The sequence below is a fragment of the Bactrocera latifrons genome, unplaced genomic scaffold (genome assembly GCF_001853355.1).
Source record: "Bactrocera latifrons isolate USDA-ARS-PBARC rearing strain unplaced genomic scaffold, ASM185335v1 scaffold_227, whole genome shotgun sequence".
NCBI classification, from domain to species: Eukaryota; Metazoa; Arthropoda; class Insecta; order Diptera; family Tephritidae; genus Bactrocera; species Bactrocera latifrons.
Window position 1 is genome coordinate 268927 of NW_017535819.1, and position 23137 is coordinate 292063.

General features: G+C 38.1%; 3 protein-coding genes and 1 long non-coding RNA gene across 5 annotated transcripts; 2 read left to right on the plus strand and 2 right to left on the minus strand.

Annotated features, from left to right (window-relative positions):
• Positions 1 to 2448: 2448 nt before the first annotated feature.
• Positions 2449 to 4172, minus strand: LOC108968711 (juvenile hormone epoxide hydrolase 1; the record flags this gene model as incomplete). Its single annotated transcript, XM_018932894.1, is given in 4 exon segments — positions 2449 to 3200; positions 3263 to 3467; positions 3537 to 3736; positions 3799 to 4172. Coding segments are annotated over 4 exon segments (1346 nt in total), but the record flags the coding sequence as incomplete, so codon positions are not given.
• A 7073-nt stretch (positions 4173 to 11245) lies between these two features.
• LOC108968719 lies at positions 11246 to 12587 on the minus strand. The gene is made up of 2 exons (XM_018932903.1): positions 12321 to 12587; positions 11246 to 12259 (listed from the first exon to the last, which is right to left on the minus strand). Exons 1-2 carry the CDS (start codon positions 12453 to 12455, stop codon positions 12092 to 12094), a joined length of 303 nt encoding a protein of 100 aa, XP_018788448.1. The 5' UTR covers positions 12456 to 12587; the 3' UTR covers positions 11246 to 12091.
• A 2151-nt stretch (positions 12588 to 14738) lies between these two features.
• Positions 14739 to 15270, plus strand: LOC108968721 (diptericin-like). Of its 2 annotated transcripts, none has more exons than XM_018932904.1 (2): positions 14739 to 14909; positions 14966 to 15270. In XM_018932904.1, the coding sequence occupies exons 1-2, from the start codon at positions 14823 to 14825 to the stop codon at positions 15191 to 15193; spliced, it is 315 nt and encodes a 104-aa protein (XP_018788449.1). In that variant the 5' UTR covers positions 14739 to 14822; the 3' UTR covers positions 15194 to 15270. The 2 variants fall into 2 exon arrangements, with proteins under 2 accessions (XP_018788449.1, XP_018788450.1); XM_018932905.1 differs by having other exon boundaries at positions 14969 to 15270.
• A 6882-nt stretch (positions 15271 to 22152) lies between these two features.
• Positions 22153 to 22827, plus strand: LOC108968720. The gene is made up of 2 exons (XR_001993353.1): positions 22153 to 22328; positions 22419 to 22827. It is a non-coding gene; the product is annotated as an uncharacterized LOC108968720 (long non-coding RNA).
• The last annotated feature ends 310 nt before the right edge of the window (positions 22828 to 23137 follow it).

The following is a 23137-nucleotide window of genomic DNA, read 5'->3' on the forward strand; positions in this document are numbered from 1 at the left end:
AAACGACACCAACTAAAACCAGCCGAGCGAATCCAGCGCTGCGATGGAACTGATTGGAGAGCACAACCGCCGCGCTGATTCTTTAGACATGCGTATATACATATTTAGTATTTATAATCGTTTTTATTCGGGGGTTGTGCGAAAGCAAAGTCGAAGCGCGCTGTGGTTGTGTGATTATAGACATATTTTCTTACTTTCGCTGATACATACATACGTACATACTCGTGTATATGATTCTATATGTATGTATGTATAGATGATAACTTATATAATATACTGCTAAGTCACAATTAGTAACCACTGGCCGATGTGAAAATAAATTAGAGATCTGAGGCCCTATATCTATAAAATATATACATACATATCTACAAGATCAGTGGAGTCGGTTCAACAAATCTGTTTTTTCCTCGAGCTTATTCTGGAGTCTGTTGCCGTTAAACCGTTTGTTGCTGGTCTAGGCGTGATCTTGGGATTGAAGGAGATCTGTCTGTCCGTTTGTATATAACAACCCAAGAAGTTGCTTATTTGTCAGAACCGAGCATACCAAAACCGTTTAGCATATAACTACCATCAAATCTATTTTTTATTTGATCTATTTTTTATTTGACATGCAAAAACACAGTTAGTTGACTAGTTGCGCTTGCAGTTCGTGTCGGTTGTATGGTGGTCGAGATGTAGTTAACTCCACTACAGGGTGCACCCTTACTTACTTATACATATACATATATGTATGTATGTAGTTATGTTAACCGTTCAAAGGGTTAGACAAATCATTAATTACTGCTTATCATAAATAGACTCTTTAAAGAACAAACATGTTTTGGACATATGACTCAGCACTTTAGATTGTTTTGCACCAAATTTCTTAAATTTCGATATAAAAAATAATCTTTTGGGCACATGACTCAGCAATTTTTTATTCCCGAAATGAATTGCCATATGGAAACAGAAATCTTATCTCCCAAACAATTGAAAAACAAAACGTTTATAGCTTGGCTGCTTGTGTRTGACATGTATGTGTTAAAAATAATTGTGTCTCCATAATGCTAATTTTATTTTCAAACCGGTGTGTATGTAGCTACATACATATATTTGCAATAAATTATACTACCTGCCCTTTCTTGTAAGTATATATATGTATGTATACGTACGCGTGAGAAGTTGTTGTCGTTGACATTGAAATTAACGGGCTATTAATACCGGTCTCTTTCGCTCTCATTTTTATACAGCGTACTACACCCAAACCAAAAGAGCGCACCTCCAAATTCAAAACTTTAAATGAAAGCATATACATATATATAATTTTCGGTTGACCAAWGTTGGAGAATGGTAAATTGCATAAATAGAAACAGAATATAGAGAGTATGAGAGGGCAAATGAGCCCTCAATRGAATTATCAAACGAGCGGAGCAGAGAACATGGCGAACAGAGAAGTGAACGAAGCCTACACTACGTGACTTTATTAACGCCGGTGATTACTTGTTTTAAGTAATCCACGACGCATTAATCAATGATATAATTTATGCTCATATGCCATGATACCTCAACTTTGTATGTAGTTTCTTCTCACATTCTACAGTAATCCATGCTTAATTTCTTGGAAATATCAGGTAAAATAGAAAAGTTTTTCTCTACCGAACTTTCAGTTTGTGTGCCAAATTTTAGATCGATATCTTTAAAATTGAAGTGCATGGCTAAATCGAATCAGCTCGTRGGGCTGATCTTTTGTATATATATTTTAAAGGTTCTTCGACGTCATTTTCTAGGTGTTCAAAACTTTGTTGCAAAGTTAGCAAACCTTGTGAAGGGTATGAAAAGCAAATGGAGGTGAAATAAATCTTTATAGTATATATTGGGTAGTCGAAAAAGTCTGTTTCTATTTCAAATCAACTTCAACTTATATGTTATAAGGTACTTGAAGTATATTTTACGTACCGTGTTCGTCAAGCATAAGAGAATTGTTAAGATCGAACTTCCGGGGCATTGAGGAAGCCGTGTTAGGCAGTATTTTCTAGGGTTGGAAAAAGTTGAGTCRAAGAATCTGAGCTGTAAAATTTTTTAGTACTGTCAATTCGATATACTGTTATAGAACAAGGCAATAAATATTTCTCACGACGGTGTTAATATTAAGCACATCTAAATATTACCTAATATTTAATTATGGTGCAAACATTATAAAAAGGTATTGGTGAACACGTGTTCCGTAACATACCTATTTATCATTTTTTTGTAAGAGTATGTACAAATGTAAATGAGGAAAGGGCAAGCTTTTCTCTTGCATTTGTTCTTATTCCGAGGATAATAAATTATTCCAATTTGTAAACAATCGCAGTGACTATATTGTTTATTTTCAAGCATTACTCATCAATTAAACTATTCATTTAGAATACAAAATCATAAGTTACTCAGCAATGGCTTTCTTCACTCTCTTCACTTCACTTCTCTTGGAAGTTAATATACAATATACCAGGCACTTCAAAGGCAGCGAAGTGGCCACCCTGGTTGAAGTATGTACTGTGCACTAAATTCGGAAACTTGTCTTTGAGCGCCCAGTCAATGGCAGGAGGCAAGTCGAACTGAAAGCGAGCGCAACCCATAGGCACATTCGTTGGCACGCGATTCAGGCTCAGAGCCTTAGAGTCACTGGCGAGATTTTCGGCGTAGAACCGTCCTGCTGTCGTGACCGTGCCGGTGAGATAGTATATCATGAGGTTATCTAATATAGCATCTAATTTGTACGTTCTGTCCATAGCGTTGAATTCTTGATTCCGACCAGCACCAGTTGCCAATTGGAATTTCTCCAGTAAGTATGCGGCCAAGGCAATGGGACTAGCCTCCAGTGCAATGCCAATGGTGTCCGGCTTTGTTGCTTGTATGTGGAAGTAACCGGACTCAACGATTAGGAATTTAAATTTATCCTTTAGTGGAAAATGATGATTGTAGAAGAAACGCCCTGGTATAAAGCGCTCTGGCATCCAACTGGCAATGTACGATTTTATCGTAGCTAGTGGTGTGTATAACACACACATATTAGAATGAAAGCCGAGCACATTCTCCGGGAAGAGTGTGGAAATGGCGCTGCCAATGATGGAGCCCCAATCGCCACCCTGTACCAGAAATTTGTCATAACCAACACGTAACATTAGATTCCGCATGACAACAGCCATCTCTAGCGAATCGAAACCGGGTCTGGTGGCAGCCTAAAATGTGAGAAGTCTGTGAGTGGCAGGGCACTGAAATTTTATGGWAGTAGTTAGCTCACGTCCGAGAATCCATACCCGACTAGAGAGGGTGCAATAACTTCGAACACATAATCATTGACATCGGACACCTCCACCAAAAGCTTTATGAACTCGTAAAATTCACGCACAGAACCCGGCCAACCGTGCAGCAATAACACCGGCACCACTTTCTTCTCCTTACGCGCCTCCTCTGACGGCTTTGCGTGTATGAAGTGAATCTTCAGCCTAAACCAAAAGCAATAAAAGTAATAAGCAAGTCGTTAAAAAATTTAAGTATTCGGCTGTTTGGCTCACCCTTGTATCTCGGTTTTAAAGTGCGGCAGCGAGTTCAGGTAATCTTCATGTGCTCTCCATTTGAGCAAGTAGTAGTCGCGCCAATAGTCGACAATGTGCCTAAGCGCTTCCGAATTGAAACCATATTCGAATTTGATATTTTCCAACGGCGCTGTAAACTTCCAAGTACGATTGAGTTGTGTGCGTAAGTCGTCAATAATCTGTGGGGAATATAGATGGTTGCATTAGCACTCAAATAGAATTGAGTGTCATTTCTACAAACCGTTTGATCGTATTTGATTTCGAAAGGCACAATATCTGTTGGCGCTTCGTAGTTTACAGGTTTGCCGGGTCCCCAGTAGGTGTWATTGCTAATTTCTGGCTTCGGTAGCGGCTTAATGAATTCGTTGACCGCGCGGTAAAGCCAAAACACCGAAATGGCCAATATGACAATAAATATAATTGCCTTCATATTAATTAAAGTCTAACACAAAGCACTCAGCACCTCTACTGCTCGAAACTAACGCAACAGAAATAATTAACGTTACTTTTTTTGCTTTCTCGAATCGCTAATTGAATATGCGTAACGAAGAGGAATCTGCCGAAATCTCGTCTACTTGCGCTGACTGCCAGTCACATACTAAATGAGTTCTCTTCGCCGTGTTGCTATTCCGTTCGTGCTCGTTTAATAGATATGCGCATTGTCTATTTTTTCTGTCTAATACAATGCTTTCACTGATATTCTCTAGTCGAATTTGGGGTTTTGTTGGCAGCACATTTGGCGAAAACTAACTCAACCCAGCACATATCAGTTTAGGCGCCAAGCTAACGGCTTTAATAAGCTACTAAGCATTATTTCTCTGTTTTTATTAGGATCATGTGAAAATATACAGCATTAGCTACTCTTCTAATTGAACTTCTGAAATACTATGTAAAAATCCATTATTTCTCTAAACGGGTTAAAAACTTTGTTTTTGAAATTTTTCGTATTCTTAAGGCCAAATATTAAAGGAGATTATTTTTACATATCTTCGTTGACTTCTTGGCAATCCAAACAAAGTAAACTAAATATTTTCTTACCTACGAACATTTTTTATTTTGCGCGAATCAACTTTGTATTTGCGCTTGTAATGCCTACACCTGCTCATCCCGTTTGCATTTTTAAAACTATAAATACAAWTATAGCCACGTCACGTGTGTTGCGCAAATATGCCCAACTTATAAACAAACTAGAATCAAAATTAAGCTTTCAAATTAATTTCTTAACTGTCATAGGCCAGGGAATAACCTCATAATTCAAATTTAGGTTTTTCGTCGACATTCTCCAAATAAAAATATATACATAACCAAAACCTCCCCGTGTTTAGATATTACTTACGAATTCTTATAAAATGTCTCTTTTTTGCTTGCGTTATAATACTTTGTCATATCTCAAAGGAACTTTTGAAGCATTTGCTATCATTTATAATTACTGTCCAAACTCGAACTTATACCCCCCTTATTTGCTTGTGTTGATATGACGATGGTCGAGGCWTTTATCTTATCAACCGCGATAGTAAATATTATATAAAATTATACAGTTCAACATTTCATCTCACTGTATACGTATTTCCGATAGGTGCACTGTTGTTGGCAATAGCCAGACCTTTGTATGCAGATACAGATCGAATGTTATCTATGGTTGACGTGGATTTACCAACGCCCCTCTCTAACCCTGTCTCTTATACACATCTCCTTTGTATGCAGATACAGATCGAATGTTATCTATGGTTGACGTGGATTTACCAACGCCCCTCTCTAACCCGCTGACTAGTGTTACCACATATTTCCACCAGGGTAAAACATTCTCAGTCGATTGTACCCATTTTAGCCAATACCACAAACTATTAATATGCCAYATTTCATTTGAATTTTTTGTGGGGTTCTTTAAGGTACCTCACACACCATCTACCATATGTGGACAAAGTTAGGCGGATGGTCGAAAATTATGATATAAATATGGGGCTCATGTTTTCGTCCAATGTCATCCATTTTAAGCACAAAGATACATTGTTATTAGTTGTAGTAAAAAATACTCTCTCATTTTCATTGAGATAACTCACAYATTGACCGATATATGCGGTATAAAGTCCCATGAAAAATCGAAAATCTTWATATTAGGTGTATGGGGGTAAGGGAAGCATTCAATTCAATTCAATTAATTTTTGACATTCAGACATACTATTATACTATTATCAGGAAAGCCGAATTTAAATTACACATATAACACACTGACCGATATTTTCGGTAAAAAGTCAACTGTAGGCACTGGGGTCCTCACATTCAGTGCCAAAGGGGTGCGAACAGTTTCGGTTCGATTAGGAAAAGTTTTAGTTTTAGTAAAGATGATAAACTCTAATTTATTCAGGCGAAGTCTTATCCCGTTATTTTAATAAGTGCTTCATTTGTATACTGGAATGTGAAGGAATCAGATGAAATTTCAAATGGGGTTAATATCGGCCGAATAGCACCCAACATATGGATTTTCACGAAAAAGGGGAGGTGCCACGCCTAYTGTCCAAATTTGACACCCTTCGCCTATAAACCATTCTCATATCATCTCAAGTGTAAAATTTAGAATTTTAGTGTCTCTGGCATATTTAGTTATTGATTTGTCACACTTTTAGTGGTAGATTCTAAAAAAAATCGTGATGTGGGGGTGGGAAGGGATATCATCCGATTTCGCCCATTTTTACACCAACGTAAGGMCGGTTGAAAAATGTATTCTGTACTTGGGTGACATAGCTTTATTGATGTGGAAATAGTGACGAAGCCACGGCACTTTTTAAAAAAATTTCAACTCACAGTTGCCACTCCTTAATGTGATTCGTTGTGCCACATTTAACTTCTTTATCTTAATTTACGGCTTAGACATGGCACTTTATACGTTTTCGATTAACGCCGACTACGCCCTTCTACAATACCGAACTTTCCACGAATACAAGGAATATGTCTACCAAYTTTCATCAGGATAGCTTATTTTTTACTAAAGTTACAGTTTGCACGGGCGGATRGACAGACAGAAAGTCTCCCGGATTTGAACTTGTATGACCAGATACTGATTATTTATATACATACATACTTATATAACCCTATATCTAACTCGTTTAGTTTTATGTGATACAACTGGTAAGAACAAATCTATAATACACCGTACCATCATGTTGCAAGAGTATAAACATACATATTAATTTTTTGGATATTGAATTCCGTATAACTTAGATCAATTAGATTATTTAAAATATTAAATTAAATGATTAATGACATTTAAGGGTCTAAGAACGAAATATCAAAGATATGCTTAAATCACTTACATTTTTATGCTTAGAGGGAAAGTTATATCTAGGAGCAAATATTAGCTGGAAAAAGTATTATTAGGAGCTCGAATGAATAATTTCTATTTTGATGAGCTTCAATTACTTGGTTCCGCCTGTAAACCACTTTTCTAAAAATTCTATTTACGGACGTCTCGATTGATTCACTTTATTAYAGATAACTTATAATGGGAATTTAAAGTGTTCAATGACAAGTTTGTGGTACTAAATATGTACCACTATTATGCAATTAATGAAAATCAGATAAGTTTGACTGAGCGTCACTTTTAATTAAATGTTTTCCATTTAACTTTAAATATTGACATGCTGTACAAAGTATAATAGTTCTGCTTCCATAGCCGTTGTTTCTAACACCAAATACTAATACAAAAAGACATACAGTTATAACGTATATCAAAATTCAATATTATAGATAAATATCAGACGAATTGATAAAACTAAATAACAATAATAATATACTGATAAATTAAAATATTACACAAACAAACATTGTTTAGTAAGTAGATTAAAAAATTATTGAACCAATCGTTACAATTCTTTAAAAACTTTCATAATAGACTCCTTCTGCGTCGATGTAGCGCTGCCCGCAAGACTTCCAGACATTGAAGGCGTGCGGAAGGTATTCTCTGGAATAGCCTCGATAACCAAGGTGATTCTCAGCGGCCTTTTCAGGAAAGGAAAAAAAAAAAAAAAAAAAAAAAAAAAAAAAAAAAAAAAAAAAAAAAAAAAAAAAAAAAAAAAAAAAAAAAAAAAAAAATAGCGGAAGTGTTGAGATGCCTTGGTTAGGTACCTGCTCACAAGAGAGGTTCTGTGAGTTGGTGCGTTGTCCTGATGCAACTTCCAATTGGCTGCGATGTCTTATCGGACCCGATTGATCCTTCGTTTGAGTGTCTTGAAGGCTTCCACATAAAACTTGGCGTTGGTACGGTTTGGCCGTGAGGAACAAGATGAAATTATATTGGTATTTTGAAAATATAAGACATTTTCTGTCAGTGTAGTTTCACCAGTGCTCACACCAATACTCTCCGACAAATGAATGCGGCAAATGAAGTTCTGTCGTTGACCATGTTGGCAATCTACAATAGATAGAAGGCTAAAAATATAGTTTTAAAATTGTATCGCGACAACTGTATAAACAACAACAACAGTAACAAGTACTTTTTAATCATTAAACATTTCCCCGACTCAAATGTCAATGAACTATTGCCCACGTATGCCAACAAAAAGTAGGTGATGAGGTGGAAGGACCTGGGGCGTGACGCCTGAATTTTCCTCRGRGCATTTAACTGCACGCACAGATCRATCGGGTGCTTGSGGGTTGGAGGTGCGCTTCGYTGTTTGCCGTTAAATAATTGAAATAACCACACTAATAACCGCAACGAAAGCAATAACAACAACGCGACGGGTGGAATGGGTGGAATAATAGATTGTTCGTATGTTAAATTTAAACCTTCGCAGAACAAATGCCTTSAAAATAGAAATGGCGAATGGGCGGAAGAGCTTTTAAATATTTAAGTGCTTGGCTGGTCGGACATGAGTCGAAGGCTTTTTCTGTGCAGCACAACAACTCCCAGTGCACTTTGAAAAGAACAGAAAATGAAAATAGTTTGAAAATTAACTCAATTATATGCCACACGAAAGTGTTGCATGCACCTCGCCAACATGTATTCGATTTTTTTTCGACGAAAGCTCGAATCTTTTTGCGTGCGATGTACAGACCTCGTGTTCCGTTAGCGTAACTGTCGACTACTATGTGTCTACCACTGCTTTGCCCCTTCACTTGTACGATTAACGSTTTCCACGTTGCAACATTACAACGTTGCAAGTTGAAGCTCATTGAAATTGGCTCTTGGAAGTGCTTCCTCGGTTGGCTTTCGGTSGCGTGCCAATCGCTTTTGTGGCAAGTTGAATGCAGTAAGAAAAATATGTTCAACAAAAAAGAACCAACAACAACAATGGAGTGCGGGGTAATCGAGTTTTGAGTGTTCGCGCTTGCCACCGAATCGGTCATCGTGTAAATGACACGACTGCGGAAGCGCGAGTTGTGCGGCGCAATCATATAAAAAAAAGGCGCCACTGAAATTGGGCGATCATTAATACGAGTCATCACCAGGACGATGTCTGTTTTAAGCAAACCTGCACACATTCACAATTAATGGGCGTGAMGCGGAGGGAAACTACAGGTGAATTGTTTGTTCGATTGTGGCAAGAAAACACTCAAAGTCCTAATTACACGACTCATTAATACTTTCAATGCACTGTGGGCTATCGGCTCCCTGGTGAAAAGATATATCTGAAAAAACAAAAAAAAAAAAAAACTTGCGTTAACTGTATTAACTACAGAGTTGGTAGCTGCTTTCACCACCGACATATGTCGGTGTCTTATTTGATTCGATAATCTACAGATAAGCCTCTGGAAATGTGAATAAATAATCTCATTATATATTTATGAAGTGAAATCATCAACCAATTAATTTAGCGGTTTTTGGGATATACTCAGAGAGCATTGTAAATTCACGAACTATTTTTTAATTTCTAAAATATAAAAAAAAAAATGTACGTTTGTTGTAATTAAGTAAAGTAAAACGTAATAATTCCATCACTTCTCTATGAATCGAGCATTTTCGCCCATAATGCGTTCATTTGATTRCTATACCGTTGTTTACTCATTGCCGTCTTTCACTGAAAGGCGTGAGTTTTCTACAAATCGCAAATCGCTGCGGCATCGGAATTGTTGCAGTCCCATTAGCACAATTTCTTAGCTGTTTCGTGCACTCCCTTTAATGGCTGCTTGTTTTTGTGTAATGCCACTTAATTTGCTCCGCACCCTTACGTGAGAGAGTGTTCTTCGTACCCTGAAGGGTGTTGACGAATTGCCGAGGAGTTCAATGACATTTATGGAGCAAATTTTTACKCCAATTACGCATTTGCTAAAGGGCACATTTGCTAAGTGCGAAATWAAGTACTGCAGGAAACTATTTTGTGTTATTAGAGATCAGAAAACAGTTTCTATAGTAAACAACTCAATCATGATAGACCAGAGAACTTGTTGCTTGCCTTTTGGAAGGCGGTTTTGTCAGAGAACGTAGAATAATTGCAGAGAACGTTTATCATATAGACGTTCTCTGATAATTGTTGCATGTGTTCTAATGTTATGTATGTTATGTAGGCGCGTCTGCCATGGAAACGGATGCTCAAATTGGCTTCACAAACTTTTTCAGCGATTCGCTATGGCGTTATCTTTCGCTTAGCCTAACTGAACCACAATGACGCCTAAAAGTATGCAGAATATTGCTGCAATTGATTTAATACTGATACCAGAGAACGCCTACTGTTCTCTGTATATTATACGTTCTCTGTGATATATTTTTATTTTTATTTTTTTAATAATTACTATGTTAACAGTGAATATACGTACAGAATTTCCTGCTGAATCCAAATAACTAAAAAATTACGGCTGTTTATAGATGTGATTATAAGTCATCAACGTTTAATTGGCATCACATCATATCGCTCTCATGACATCACAACGCTCGGTCTGCCTAGAAGCTCAAATCAGCGTTTTTATTGTTTTTTCTTTCTTACCGACTCAGACAGCGTTAGATCATCGAAATACCAGCTTTTGGTCAGATCCTTCGAACATCTCAGTTTTAAAAAAAGTAATATTCGGAGGTGTAGAAAAGCGTTTTCAGATATTTGTAGGCCCTGAGGTGTTTTTTATAGCGAGATGTAAAAAAAAAAAATCTTCGAAAGATACTTTTGGGCTTATAACAATAGGTTRGACTTTAACCCACTAAAAAAAAATCTCAAGAAACGACATATATTCAACATTCTCTTTTCCATAGGCACAAGATTAAAATTTCAACCTTAGGATGACCACATTTGTGAAGGTACTCCTTAAAACAGCCATGACCACTTAGAATTGCTTCAGCTAAAACTCAATGTCACCATGCAGTCTACAAACCCTGGATTCAAAATGTTTAGGCGCTAAGGGTGGTGGCACACATCTGACCACAGTCATGAACGTAAATTGTTTCCATAAATTATACACACATATCCTTAAGATTTGTTTACTTACATTTATCTATTTATTTGGTAGTTCGAAGTGTCATCAAGTAAATCAATGAAATCAACCAATATAATTTATTATCACACGAAATATTTGGAAAACAGGCGTCTTCTCTTCTTTTGTAGCGCGCGCTTTGCTTTGCTTGAATACCAAAAGTTTTCGCGGGTGTTAAAGACTTTCGGCACGCGAAGTAAAAGTGCAAGCCGAGACATTAGCTAAGGTGTCTGCGCTGAATACTCAGCAGCTAGCGCTTCCGGCGTTCCCTACGAATATAATACATAACTATATATTCCGTTTGTTCTTTATTCAGTTATTTTGTCAGTTTACAGTGTTCTGCGGGAATTGAAAAAGCATAACAAAATATATGATTGCTGCTTGAATGGATTTTTGCGACAGGGTCATGGAAATTTGCTTTCAATGTATGCAATCTGATTGACACTACCGCAAAAAAGAATTCAATGGATGTCATGATGGTCCTCGTTAATAGAAACTACTTTAATTTTCTCTAGTGTCTTAGGGATGGTTGTCGGTACGTGAAGCTTATCCTTGAAATATTTCTTATAGATTTTAGACCTAACCTAAMGATAGCTTTTTTAACTAGCTTCAAATTTGCCAGCTGCCTTATTATGAACCCTTTCCTTCTGTCGCCCGTGCGAAATGCGCCCAWTTTAGCAGTTGATGTTGTATTTGTTAGAAATAAATTAGCGCTGGTTTTAGTTTCGTATTTAATGTTACGTGAATTGAACCCATCTGYTGTTGTTGTGTTAACTCAAAACTAGGTAACTTTTCGATATTAATACAAACAAACAAGATTATGAGTATACATACTTGAATATAGTACTTCCATAACTTTAAACGGTAACGGTCGCTAGCATTCAGTGAAAAAAAAATGCAATAAATTAAATGGTTAGTAATATCTATTTTCTAGGCTAAACTGTTTAAGGCGACATAAGGAGGACCAATTTTCGATATGCGATTCCTAATTTATACACCTATAGGACTTTACTTCGATCAACATATCATACAGCTATGTGTTATATATGTTGCGATAAATATACATATATGTATATACATATTATTCCTACACCAACTTTTTCTCTCAAATCCCTTCCTAAAACTACTAAGCGCTCTTATTACTCCACTAGCGGCTCTCCTTTGGCATCGTCCCACACAGGAAAGCGTTCTTTACCGCGCTCGGTGCCGTTTTGGTATTCATATCCCGGGTCGATTGTGCGATCAAAGCCAGCTCGCTTGACACGCTTCACACGCCTATGAGGTGTGAGCGAGTCCCGTGGCACCTCCTGTTATCAATAAGTAAAGAAATTTCGCAAAATTGTGAAGCAAGAAATCTCGTTTACTCACCTCGACTAGACGTAGCGTTGGCCAAGCAGCACCGGGGCCACCAAAGAGTGGCTCGGCGTCCGTTTGCCCTGGCCYGCCGATAAGGCAGATGCACAAGCAAAGCAAAAGTAGCACAAAGCTCGTGGCGGATTTCATAATTGTTCTATTTGAAGTGTCTTTAAGCAATGAATAGAATGGACTTTATGCCAGCGTACAATTACTGTGTGCTCAATTCACTTTCACTGGTAGTTCCACATGCGATCGTCTACACTTGGACACTGAACTGACAGAGAGTGGGTTTTTTCTAAAATAATATTGTATACATAATTATTTTCTCAAAGAATCACACACACTCAGCCATAAGTGTGTGTATAGTTAAGTTTGTTTATATGCTTCTTCTACACATTTCTTTTATTTCATTAAATATTTTTGTTTCTATTTTTGTGTTTCCATTTGTTTTCGCTTCTAGTCGAATTTCATTCGTCATGGCGCCGCAGCAGGCRTTGGGGGTGGTGTGTTGTTGTTGTCGTATGTATTGCGTGACATTTCTCTGCTGAAATACAAAACATCGATTTGAACAGATGTTTTCGAGAGAGCAACAATGCCGCATTCTCCGGCGTCGCAGTTGAGGAACYGAGAGATCATATGATCTGTGTCAGCTGTTGATCGCTGAATCGAAAGTGTTTGAACATTGTTGTTATTGCATTTGTATAAAGAGAAATGTGTATTCTCTTCTATATTTATGGGGCAMATAAGCGCCTATAAATGTAAACAGGGAGTTGCGTATAGCTGTTCTGATATCGAATTATTGACGATTTCATGAATCTCAATGTAAAGCACTTTGCAAAGTTACTTGCAGTTTTCACGTGTTTCTCTTTTTCTTGGAAGTGCTGTCAAGCGATTTCAGATCCGTCGTAGATGCAGTTGATGAATGACTGGGGAACACCAGTATAATTATGTTTCAAATACTAAAAATTTCGCATGAATTGAGCTACCAAAACCAGATGTTTATTGTGCAATATGTTTAAAAGTGGACAGACGAAAAGTACTTTCACAATAAGGCGGGCAAGCGGGTTAAGTTAGGTTAAAAGGTCGATCCTAAGAAGTGTCTCACTTGGACAGCTTAGAGCGCCGGTCCGTTGTGGTCCCTATAAGCTTCTATTACTGGATCATAAGACCTTTGCAGATCAACAAAGCGCTTTGTTGAGACAGCTATCATCAGTTTCGACTATCTTTTCTTGTTTGCTAAAGGTAAGATTACCGAGTTTCAGCCTCAGTCTTGTAAAGCCTGGACAATKGAGGAGAAAGGAYTTGAATATTTCTAGCTCATTCTTCTTCAAACAATTTTGATAACTAGCGTTCGACAATATATTAAGCCTTGCCTCATGAGTGCTCTTTGGACAGTAAAGTAAGAACTCAGACAGGACAGAAGTAAGAACKACTACGATTGCGGCAATATGAACTTTGCTCTGTGCAGTTCAGTGTGTAGTTCAGTATATYTCATRTGTTCTWCWCCAGAAGGATATCGCACAGAGAAACTCCCCCTCTAACCTTCCCCCTTAGCTTCGACCCATCCCACCCAACCACATCCTCCTCGTCSCTATGTGAGCAGAGAAAAACCCGAGTGGCATCTGCGACRCARTGATCTAAGTTTACTGAAATCCAGTTGAAGTAGCAGAGCATATCGACGTGTTCTTGTTCGGACTCCTTCWCATACCCAGCTCTTTTGAGCCTTAGAGCACACTTCCCAGCAATGCACCTACCGGCAAAGTTCACGGGGACTATTTTCCAAGCGGCATTAAGTGCTATTGCTGGTGCAGTTCATAGTGCACTAGAGATGCCGCAAGTGCAGCCTTTTCGGGCGTCCTCCAATAGACCAATGCACCAGAGAATATACTTGGCTTGACTACGTAGAATCAAAACACTACCTTTTACTCTTCAGAAATATACATTTCACATTTTTGGATTAAATGGTATGATTCTATTTGGCATTCCGGATGAAACCTCAAGCAACTCATGTTTTTTTCCGCACTCCTTGGTGAATGCAGTGTTCATCAGTTAAGGCCTTAAGGTTAATGATGATATGTAAGAAAATATTATATTTAGCCCGCTTTGGAACAAACAAGAAAATGAAATTTGATTTTACTTCAGCAATTTGACTTTCTTTCATATAGGAACATATGCTCAAACTATTGAGATTTGATTTTGATAAGACATTAAAAAACATCCCCGAAGTATGAAATATGTTTTAATTAAGAGCAGGAGAACATTTAAAATATACTTTGTTGATCATATTTCAAAAGACTCCCCTCTTTTCAGTCATTATTTGATAATTTGCAGCGCGGCTTATTGATAATCTTTTGTTCAAGCTGGAAAGGGACTTTCAATTTGGGGATTTTTTTWAATTTTAAATTCTGCATATAAAAGCACTATAAATATTTGCAGTATCTGTTGCAAAGTAAACATTCGGTATTGAACTCACACTCACTGCGCTTTGAACACTCGAACGAGAGAATTGCAAAAATGTTCGTGAAAGTATTGATTTTAATTTGCTTTTTGAGCGCAGTTCTAGCTTATCCCAGAGATGATCGACAGGATCCGTGGCGCCAAGTAAGTAGACTATTTGACTATTGTCTATCTATATTCATGATAATATTCTTCTTTARCAGAACCCACAGTCGCCCCAAAGGCAACCTCAGTTCAATTTACAGGGAGGTGGCAGTCCTAAGCAAGGCATAGATTTGAGCCTTGATACACGTGTGCCCGTCTGGCAAAGCCGCAATGGTCGACACGAATTCGACGCCACCGGACAGTACTCGCAACACTTGGGCGGACGATATGGAAATAGCCCTCCAAATTGGGGAGTGGGCGGCCAGTACACTTTTAGGTTTTAAACCTACAGCAAAATAAATATAATTTTATTAAATTATACTCAACTTGTTAACAGTTATAAGAAATTAATAAAAAAGTAAATCAGTTTTAGATACTACTTCTTTATTTCGTCGAAAAAATTGATCGTCATTCGTCGGTGTTTTTGAGTTTCAATCCTTTTATAGTATAACAGTTTAGTGCATAAACGATGGAGATCACTTTGAAGTATACCTGTATTTGTGAAGTTATTCAATTTGACGAGATATTAAAATTGCTTGCGTTGAAAATCATGGGTGGCAGGAAATGCCATTCATACTATGGTCTTCTCCCATCTTATGAACTACTCAAGCAAAATTATCTAAAACAAGTAAYTATATGACAACTTCCCAACTACTAAAACCTTTGGTTATGGATGTACGCCTCTCCGCGTAACTAAATGTTAGGTAGTCGAAAAAGTCGTTTCCTATTTTGTCAATAGATGTCGGTGCAGTTATATATCTCCAGTGCTACGAGATCAATGAAATTATGTAAAAGATTGACCATCCCATAAGGAACGGTTTTGAGTCATTTAAGAAAGGCTGGCTAAAMAAAGGAACTCAGTGTTTGGGTACCATAAGAATTGTCTGTGAAAAAATGAAATCGAACCATTTCTGAAACGAATGGTAACAGGAGACGAAAAGTGGATCAAATACGACAAYAATGTGCGAAGAAGATCATGTTTCAGGCGTGGTGAAGCTCAACAAATGGTTGCAAAAACATGATCGACTCCTTGAAAGGTTATGGTGAGTGTTTGGTGGGATTGAAAAGAAATAATCCGCAATGAGCAATGAGTCTGGTCGATGAATTGATTCTACATTTTACTGTCAACAACTGGTGAGCTAGAAGCAAACTATCGAAAAAACGGCCAGAACTGATCAACAGAAAGGGCTTTGTCTTCCATCAGGACAACGCTAGACCACACACATCKTTGATGACTCAGCTATAAATTGTTTCGCTCAATGCAGAACTTCCTTGTTGGAGTAAAATTGGCTTCGAGAGAGGACTGTGAAAATTACATGTCGTAGTTTTTCAAAGAGAAACCAGAAACATTTAACACTGATAGAACAATGTCTCCAGCGGAAAATGACAAAAAGTGGTCGAATTAAACGGTACAATTTTGGTTCGTTAAAGTTCATCATAAATTTATAAAAAAAAATAAGTTGAAGTTTGATTAGAAATACGAAAAGACTTTTTCACCTACCAATGTTATGCTTGTAAAAGTTTATACTTTGGCAGGAATGAAAAAGTGTCCACTATATACACGTATATTTCCAAATATCTTCGCTTTGGCCATAACACAGTGGCGTTGAAGCCACTTACGGTATCAACGTATAACGGATAGAGTAAAATTTATGCAAAATATAGTTACGTGAACAAAAACAACAAAAAAAAAAAAAAAAGTGGTGTCTAATATAATAATCGAAACCTTCAACGAGTTGACTTATTCCGGAAGGTCAGTAATCTTAAAAGCAAATAAATAATTAATGTAAACAAAAGTGTGTAAATACCGTCTCTTTATTAATTRACGAGACTAATGGAAATCCCATCGATGATAAGCATTGCTGATGATTTGATAAAAACACCAAAGCAATAAATCTATTAATTAAATGAAAAAAGATTTTCTTAATAAAAGAAGCAAGTCATGACTAAGATAACATTTTTAGCAACGGCTATGTCTGCTCTTGGTTGGCTCTCCTAAGAATTTTTCAGATTTATGAACTCATATTCAGCATGTGTCTATGTRCGCTTGCTTTTCGCTTTTTTCACTTTGAGTGAAACGAATTTTTGTGTATACAATTSACAATTAACCTTCTAGGAAACAGTCAAGAACCTCATTCGCGCCCTCTGCCCACYGACGAACACRCTAAGCGCTCGGTCACTGCATTGCAGGGGCGAAACGGTAGACATTATGGCGTTCACAGCGCACTTCGGCGGTGAATACGAGTACGTGTGGCTCTCACTTCTTCTGACTTTTGTTTAGTGTGAAGAAACACCTCGAATGCCAACAGAAGCTTTGGTTAACAAGAAAAAATACTCTTGGGCGTGAACGCGCATTTGTACATTTTGAAGTTTTTTACGACAAACGAGGAATTTAACGAATTACTTGCCGTAATTGCTGTACATTTTTAACGGTGTTCAAAGCGTCAAACCAAAAGCTAGGTTGAGTGATGAGCTGCGATGATGAAGTGGCTGAGTGTGATAAGTCAATGACTAAACAATGACTACAATCGGTTGGAATTTTAAATTACATCGTCATTTAATTAAAAGTGATATTTAAAAAAATATATAATAATGAAACAGGGTGTACACACTTTCAGTCCTTCGGTGATAATTGTTTGYCCCAGGGAAGTCTTTTGTTTGGTAAAAATTACTCAAAGAGCGCCGAGAACGCGTTGACGGCGAACCACGTCGGAGACGGCCATCAACATCAACTGTTGAACAATACGTCAATAAAAAAGGAATTGGTGCATGAGAATCGACGATTCASAGTCAAAGATCTTACGGGAATCGTGGGAATATCGGAAGGATCAGTGAAAACCTAAGAAAAGTACAAACACTATTAGTTCCAAATTCATTTAATGTTTTCGAAAAACAACATCGGGTTAACGACTGCGAAGCAATGCTTTCCGACTACCAGAATCTCATGAACGTATTATTGCTGRCGATGAGTTTTGGATCTACGCTTAAGAGCCGAAAAGATACGATCAGTCGGCCGAATATCGTGGAAAAGGTGAGCCGAAGCTGAAAATCCACACCAAAGCAGGTCAAAAATCAATGTTATGTGAACAGTTTTCGTCGATTATTGAGGTTCAGACCACTTTKCATTCTTTTTGACCGATGAAACTATCAAGAAGGAATACTACTTAAGAGTTTTTCGTAGTTTTCATTAAGCTATGCGTATAAAAAGACCAGGGAAGGTCACATTGTTAATTTAAATGAATAAAATATATATGTGTATAGAGGAAAATCATCGAACTACCAAGAAAAGGTTTTATGAGGTTACAAATAAATATATAAGTCAAACACTAATGGTTAGTAACTTCATCGGCTTATGAGCTGGAGCAATCGCTCGTAGAATTCCATAAAATGCTCGAATCTGAGTATCAACGAGCATCACTTTGGATGGCGTTTTGGCTGGGACACTAAGTGATTACATTACAGTGATTAGACTGTCTTAAAAAATGAACAAAAAAATTACAACTTAAAGTCTGTTTGGAAAGATAGCGCCAAAATCACGTAAGGCATCTTCATACGCAGGCATCTAGCTATGCTACATACCTACTACATACATACATACATATACATTTATATAAGGTCGTATAAATGTAAGATTGAAGACGATCGCTCTTACCTACCTATTTAACGATGCGTGGGAATTGAGTGAATGCAAAGTGTTGTGAAAGATTTCTGCGATTTTCCGATTTGAAAATGTCGATTTCACATCACACAGAAGAGGAGCAGTCAATTAAATGCAGCGGGGGTAGACATGCGAAGCCATGTCTCAAACTGAGGCCGATTGGCGATTGCCGGGCTGATATGAAGTTGCAAGCATCGCTGAACATTTGTTATTCGGTTTCCCTAAGTTTAATGGTTCGGTTATTTTATTGCGATTGACGCTGCCAAATTAATTGCACTGACAAGTGTATGTACATTTACCGTTATTGTGAACTAACCAAACTATTGTGGGTGTGTGGAAATGCATTCGATATGTACTTGCTTAGCATTGTCGAACTATTTCTGYTGAAAACGCTCCCAAAGCTTTCCCCATTGGCATTGGCGTTTGCTTAATTCTTCGTCCATTTTGTGGGGTACACACGTTGTTCCATAGATCAAAATAAATAAATACTAAAGGTGTTAGGAGGACACTGTCAGGTCGTTCTGGGATACTCCAGAAGCGCAGGCAGAGTGACATGAGCATATTGGTTTATATATGGGGTTTCATAGCCTTCGGACAAGTGAGCTGTATTTAAGTTGTTAAGAAATCACTTTACCAGCCCGCGTTTAAATCTCGATTTCGGAGGTGCCCTTAATATCATAAATTGTATGTTATGTATTTCCATCAAAGCATTTTTAGCTTATAAATAGTCGCAGAAAAATTCGATCAATTAAATAAATAAATGCACACTCACACACAAGGCCATGCCATATTCAAGTGCAGCGGTGGAGTTGTCCCAAACGACGCTTGAGTGCAAGAATCGTTTAGTTGGCGGAAAAATTTCTCCTCGCCATGCTATAAATCAAGTACAAATCRCTTGACCTCCTACAACGTAAAGTCTCTTACTTTTTGCTGCCGTTGGCACTCGCGCTGCACCCCTCTAATTTCCACCAGCCGAACAATGGATGGTGGTGCGATTGGTGACGGCATGTTTTTGCTGTTTGCTGKTATGTGTTGTTGTTGCTCACATTGACAGTGATATCGCAAAGCGGCGAAGTGACTGCCATTTAAGCCAAGTTACGAGCGCTGGCTTAACGGCGGCCGAGGGAGCGCTTTGCGCCGCTTGTCGCTGCCTTAGTTCAAATTTGCCAATTTACATAGAAAAATATTGACACAAACAAACAATTTATCTCGCAATTTATTTGCAATTTGGACTAGAGTGCTTCCCATTGCGGAACAGATTAGACCACCATCGCCATTTGCTGGCCCGGCCGCCTGCCATTGAACCGCCATCGCCTTGCCCCAGCCACAGCTACAACCGCAGCCGCTGCCACCAATTATGCGACGACATTCTGCTGACGATTTGTCGCAGCGACGCGCCGCGGCCGGGGTGTCCGATGGCAATTGCTAAACGCGGCTGTTGGCAATTGAACTTTGTGTGGTGCTGTGTGGTGGCGACTCCTGTGGTTGCGGTAGCAATTGRCTTTCCAGCAACAACGAGGCGTCAGCAGCAGCAGTCAGCCCAGCGTGGTAAAAGTCATTTTGACATGCCCAATTTTAGCGCTCGGTTTGCTTTGTAAGCATTTTTAATCACAAACTAACACGCTGACACTTTGTTCGATTTGTAAATATTTACGTTCGGCATTTCCACTGCAATWTGTTGCTTCAAACTTAGTTATTTTCTACCAGCGACCTTCTGATTTTAATTTTATTTGTCACGGCTCGCACGAGTATTGGGTGTAGTTATTAGTTAGTTTTGTTGTTGTTGCATTTTCGATATTTGATGGGTTCGTCATAGTGTACTTATGACCGTTGATTGTTCTACTGAAAGAGTGATACCAACAATTGGATAATGGAGTCGCAATAAATTTGAAAATATTTTTTTTATTTATAAAGTGTTTTTTTATTTTTAATAGTTGGTCTAATAATCTGATTGCATTACAAATCCCTACCATTGCCTTCAAACCGTACTTGGTTTGGACTGGAGAAATGTAAGCATGTTATTTAATATTTCGATTGGAATTGCCTTTGGTCCATCGCTGAAGTTAGCTTTATGACAGAAATCGTTTACCAGTCTCTACGACCTATGCACAATATAAAACTTATTGAGAATCCGGTAAAAATCAAATTAAGTTTCCTGAACCTGTAATTGTGAATAAGTAATTATGAAATTTTACACGGAATTACAAAAAATAAAAAATGTGTCGAATTTTAACAGAAATACTTATTATCTCCTTCAAAATTTACTCCTGATCCAATGCAAGCATGACCAACCCAACCCTTAATACAATTTTCGGTATATTCGAATATGTAAGCATCCTATCGGATGGCCTTCAGCTCATTTTTGAAGCGCCATTCGGCAGATAGTTGGACATCTTCGATGTCATATTCATAAACCCACGTCTCGTCGCGGCTACTGATGCTTTTGTTGAATGTTCGTGTTGTTCATGTTGTAGCAGAATAAAATATTCCTGAAGTAATTTCGAGGAATGGTGCCTAGTTGACAGTCCTTGTCTTGATAGAAATCCGGGTCCGGTTACCTAGACCAGACCAGACTGGGAACGGCTAAATGTAGGGAYATCAGCTTGAAATCCTCTTCTCGGCGTCGTTTTTGCAAAGGATTCAGGTCTTTTGGTACGAGTCTAGCATTATCATGTTGTGTTGAGTGCGATCCTATTTTGCTTGTAAGCTAAAACTTTCGGAGAAATTATTTGGCGGCACAATGTAACTATCCGAAAGAAAAGGCCGACTATTCTAAACTTTCGGTTGAGGAAGGTAGTTGAAGATTGGTAATTTGTAAGAGCTCAAAACTTTCCTTGCAGGTTGAAAACTTATGAAGAGCTGTGAGGCATTAATTAGTGCAAATATAACACGGCCTTGATCGCTCCACAGGGTGTCCTAGCGTTGCAGACATCTCCAAATATTTCGTTTGATGACAGCAGCAGATCTTATTGAATTTATCGCAGCCAACTTCCCACTTAAGCACCGTTATTCATCTGGACTGCTTATATAGTGAGACTTGTTTGTAGAAGTTTTTCTTAAATTCTTTGGAATGGTGTTCTATCGAATATGGAAGACTGAAAACAGCATTTTACGGTATATTTTATCGTTTGACCGGACGTCAGTACCACAATTAGTTTGAGCTCCTACAACTTGGATCTTGAATCGTCGAACAATTCGAGAGATTGCTGAATGCTGAAATAGTAAAACCAAATTTCTTGGTGAACGACCCAATACATAGTAAAGCATCAACAAAAAAACATTCATCTTTCTAGAAATTCAGGTTTTATTACTAGCACTTATGTCGTCTATGTAAGCTTGTGAGTGAATCATACGAAGATAATTTACCTCATAATTACGTGGAAGGCGATAAGCGGGTCGCGACTCATCTTGCAAATTGATAACAACCATACATATATATTCATTCCACTAATGATTGATTTCACGGGAATCCCAGGGTTAATTCGAATAYAGACATATACACATACATATATTCATAGAATTGGGTGGCGAGAGCGAGAATTACGAGATCGCATCAATAAGCGAGCAGTTTCATATCAACAACAGACTGAATAACAGCACAAGTGCCGCTGAATAATTTTCAATTTTCTTAGTAAAGTAAAATTAAAATGTTCCAACTGAGCAAAATACTTTTTGTAACGCTTTTGCTTTTTAACCTTCTACTCGCCTCGGCCAGCGCGAGGTATGCAGACGTAGAGCAGGGGTACTGGAGAGTGGGATCTGTGAGTCCAATTGGAATATTGTATCATCATAATCAATTACTTGCATAACTAACGGTTCTACTATTTACATGCTTACACAATTGTTAATAGATATTCCAACCGGAACCAGACCCGACCATATTTCGTCCCACTATTGCGAGGGCACAAGTCAGTGGCGCACCAGCCATGGAGCTCGATAACGGTATGGACTATATGGAATGATTATATAATAAGGCTGATGGATGCAGGTCAATGACTTATTTCCTACTTTGCTCGGCGAAAAGTATTTAGCGCAAGCTGTTTGCCGTTATAATTTCACGAATGCCCCTCTGTGAAGAGATTACCTCGCAATGGTACAAATATTATTAAGACAAAGCGTAGTTAATGTTCACCTAAATGCCAGTGTTTCCAGAGTTTCATAAGCACTATTCTTGTTTGTATGTATGTATGTATGTATGCGCTTATTTAATATAGTTCGGCGATTACTCAGCCGTTTTAGCGAGCGCTGCGTTGACACTAATGCATTTTTAATGAATTGTCGAAAGTGATTCTAATCTACAAGAAATTATGTTTTCGACTTTCTTCGAGCCAACCCATACACATACCTACGCATGCATACATAAAACTAACGCCGCCTCGTTGACAAATTAGCGGTGAGAAAAGCTCTTGAAATGCGCTTAATTAGCAATGACATTAGGAAAATCTTTCTCAAGCGGGTTTCTTCTGCGCTTTGCTGTCGTTGTTGTTGCTGCTGAAGTGTCACAAACAATGACTGCGGTTCAAAAGTGGTGCGAGATTGTGCGCCGCCTAGGCGGGAGCTGACAAAAACG

Coding starts and splice junctions, on each gene's coding strand:
- LOC108968721 (XM_018932904.1), top strand. CDS start 14,823: ATGTTCGTGAAAGTATTGATTTTAATTTGCTTTTTGAGCGCAGTTCTA.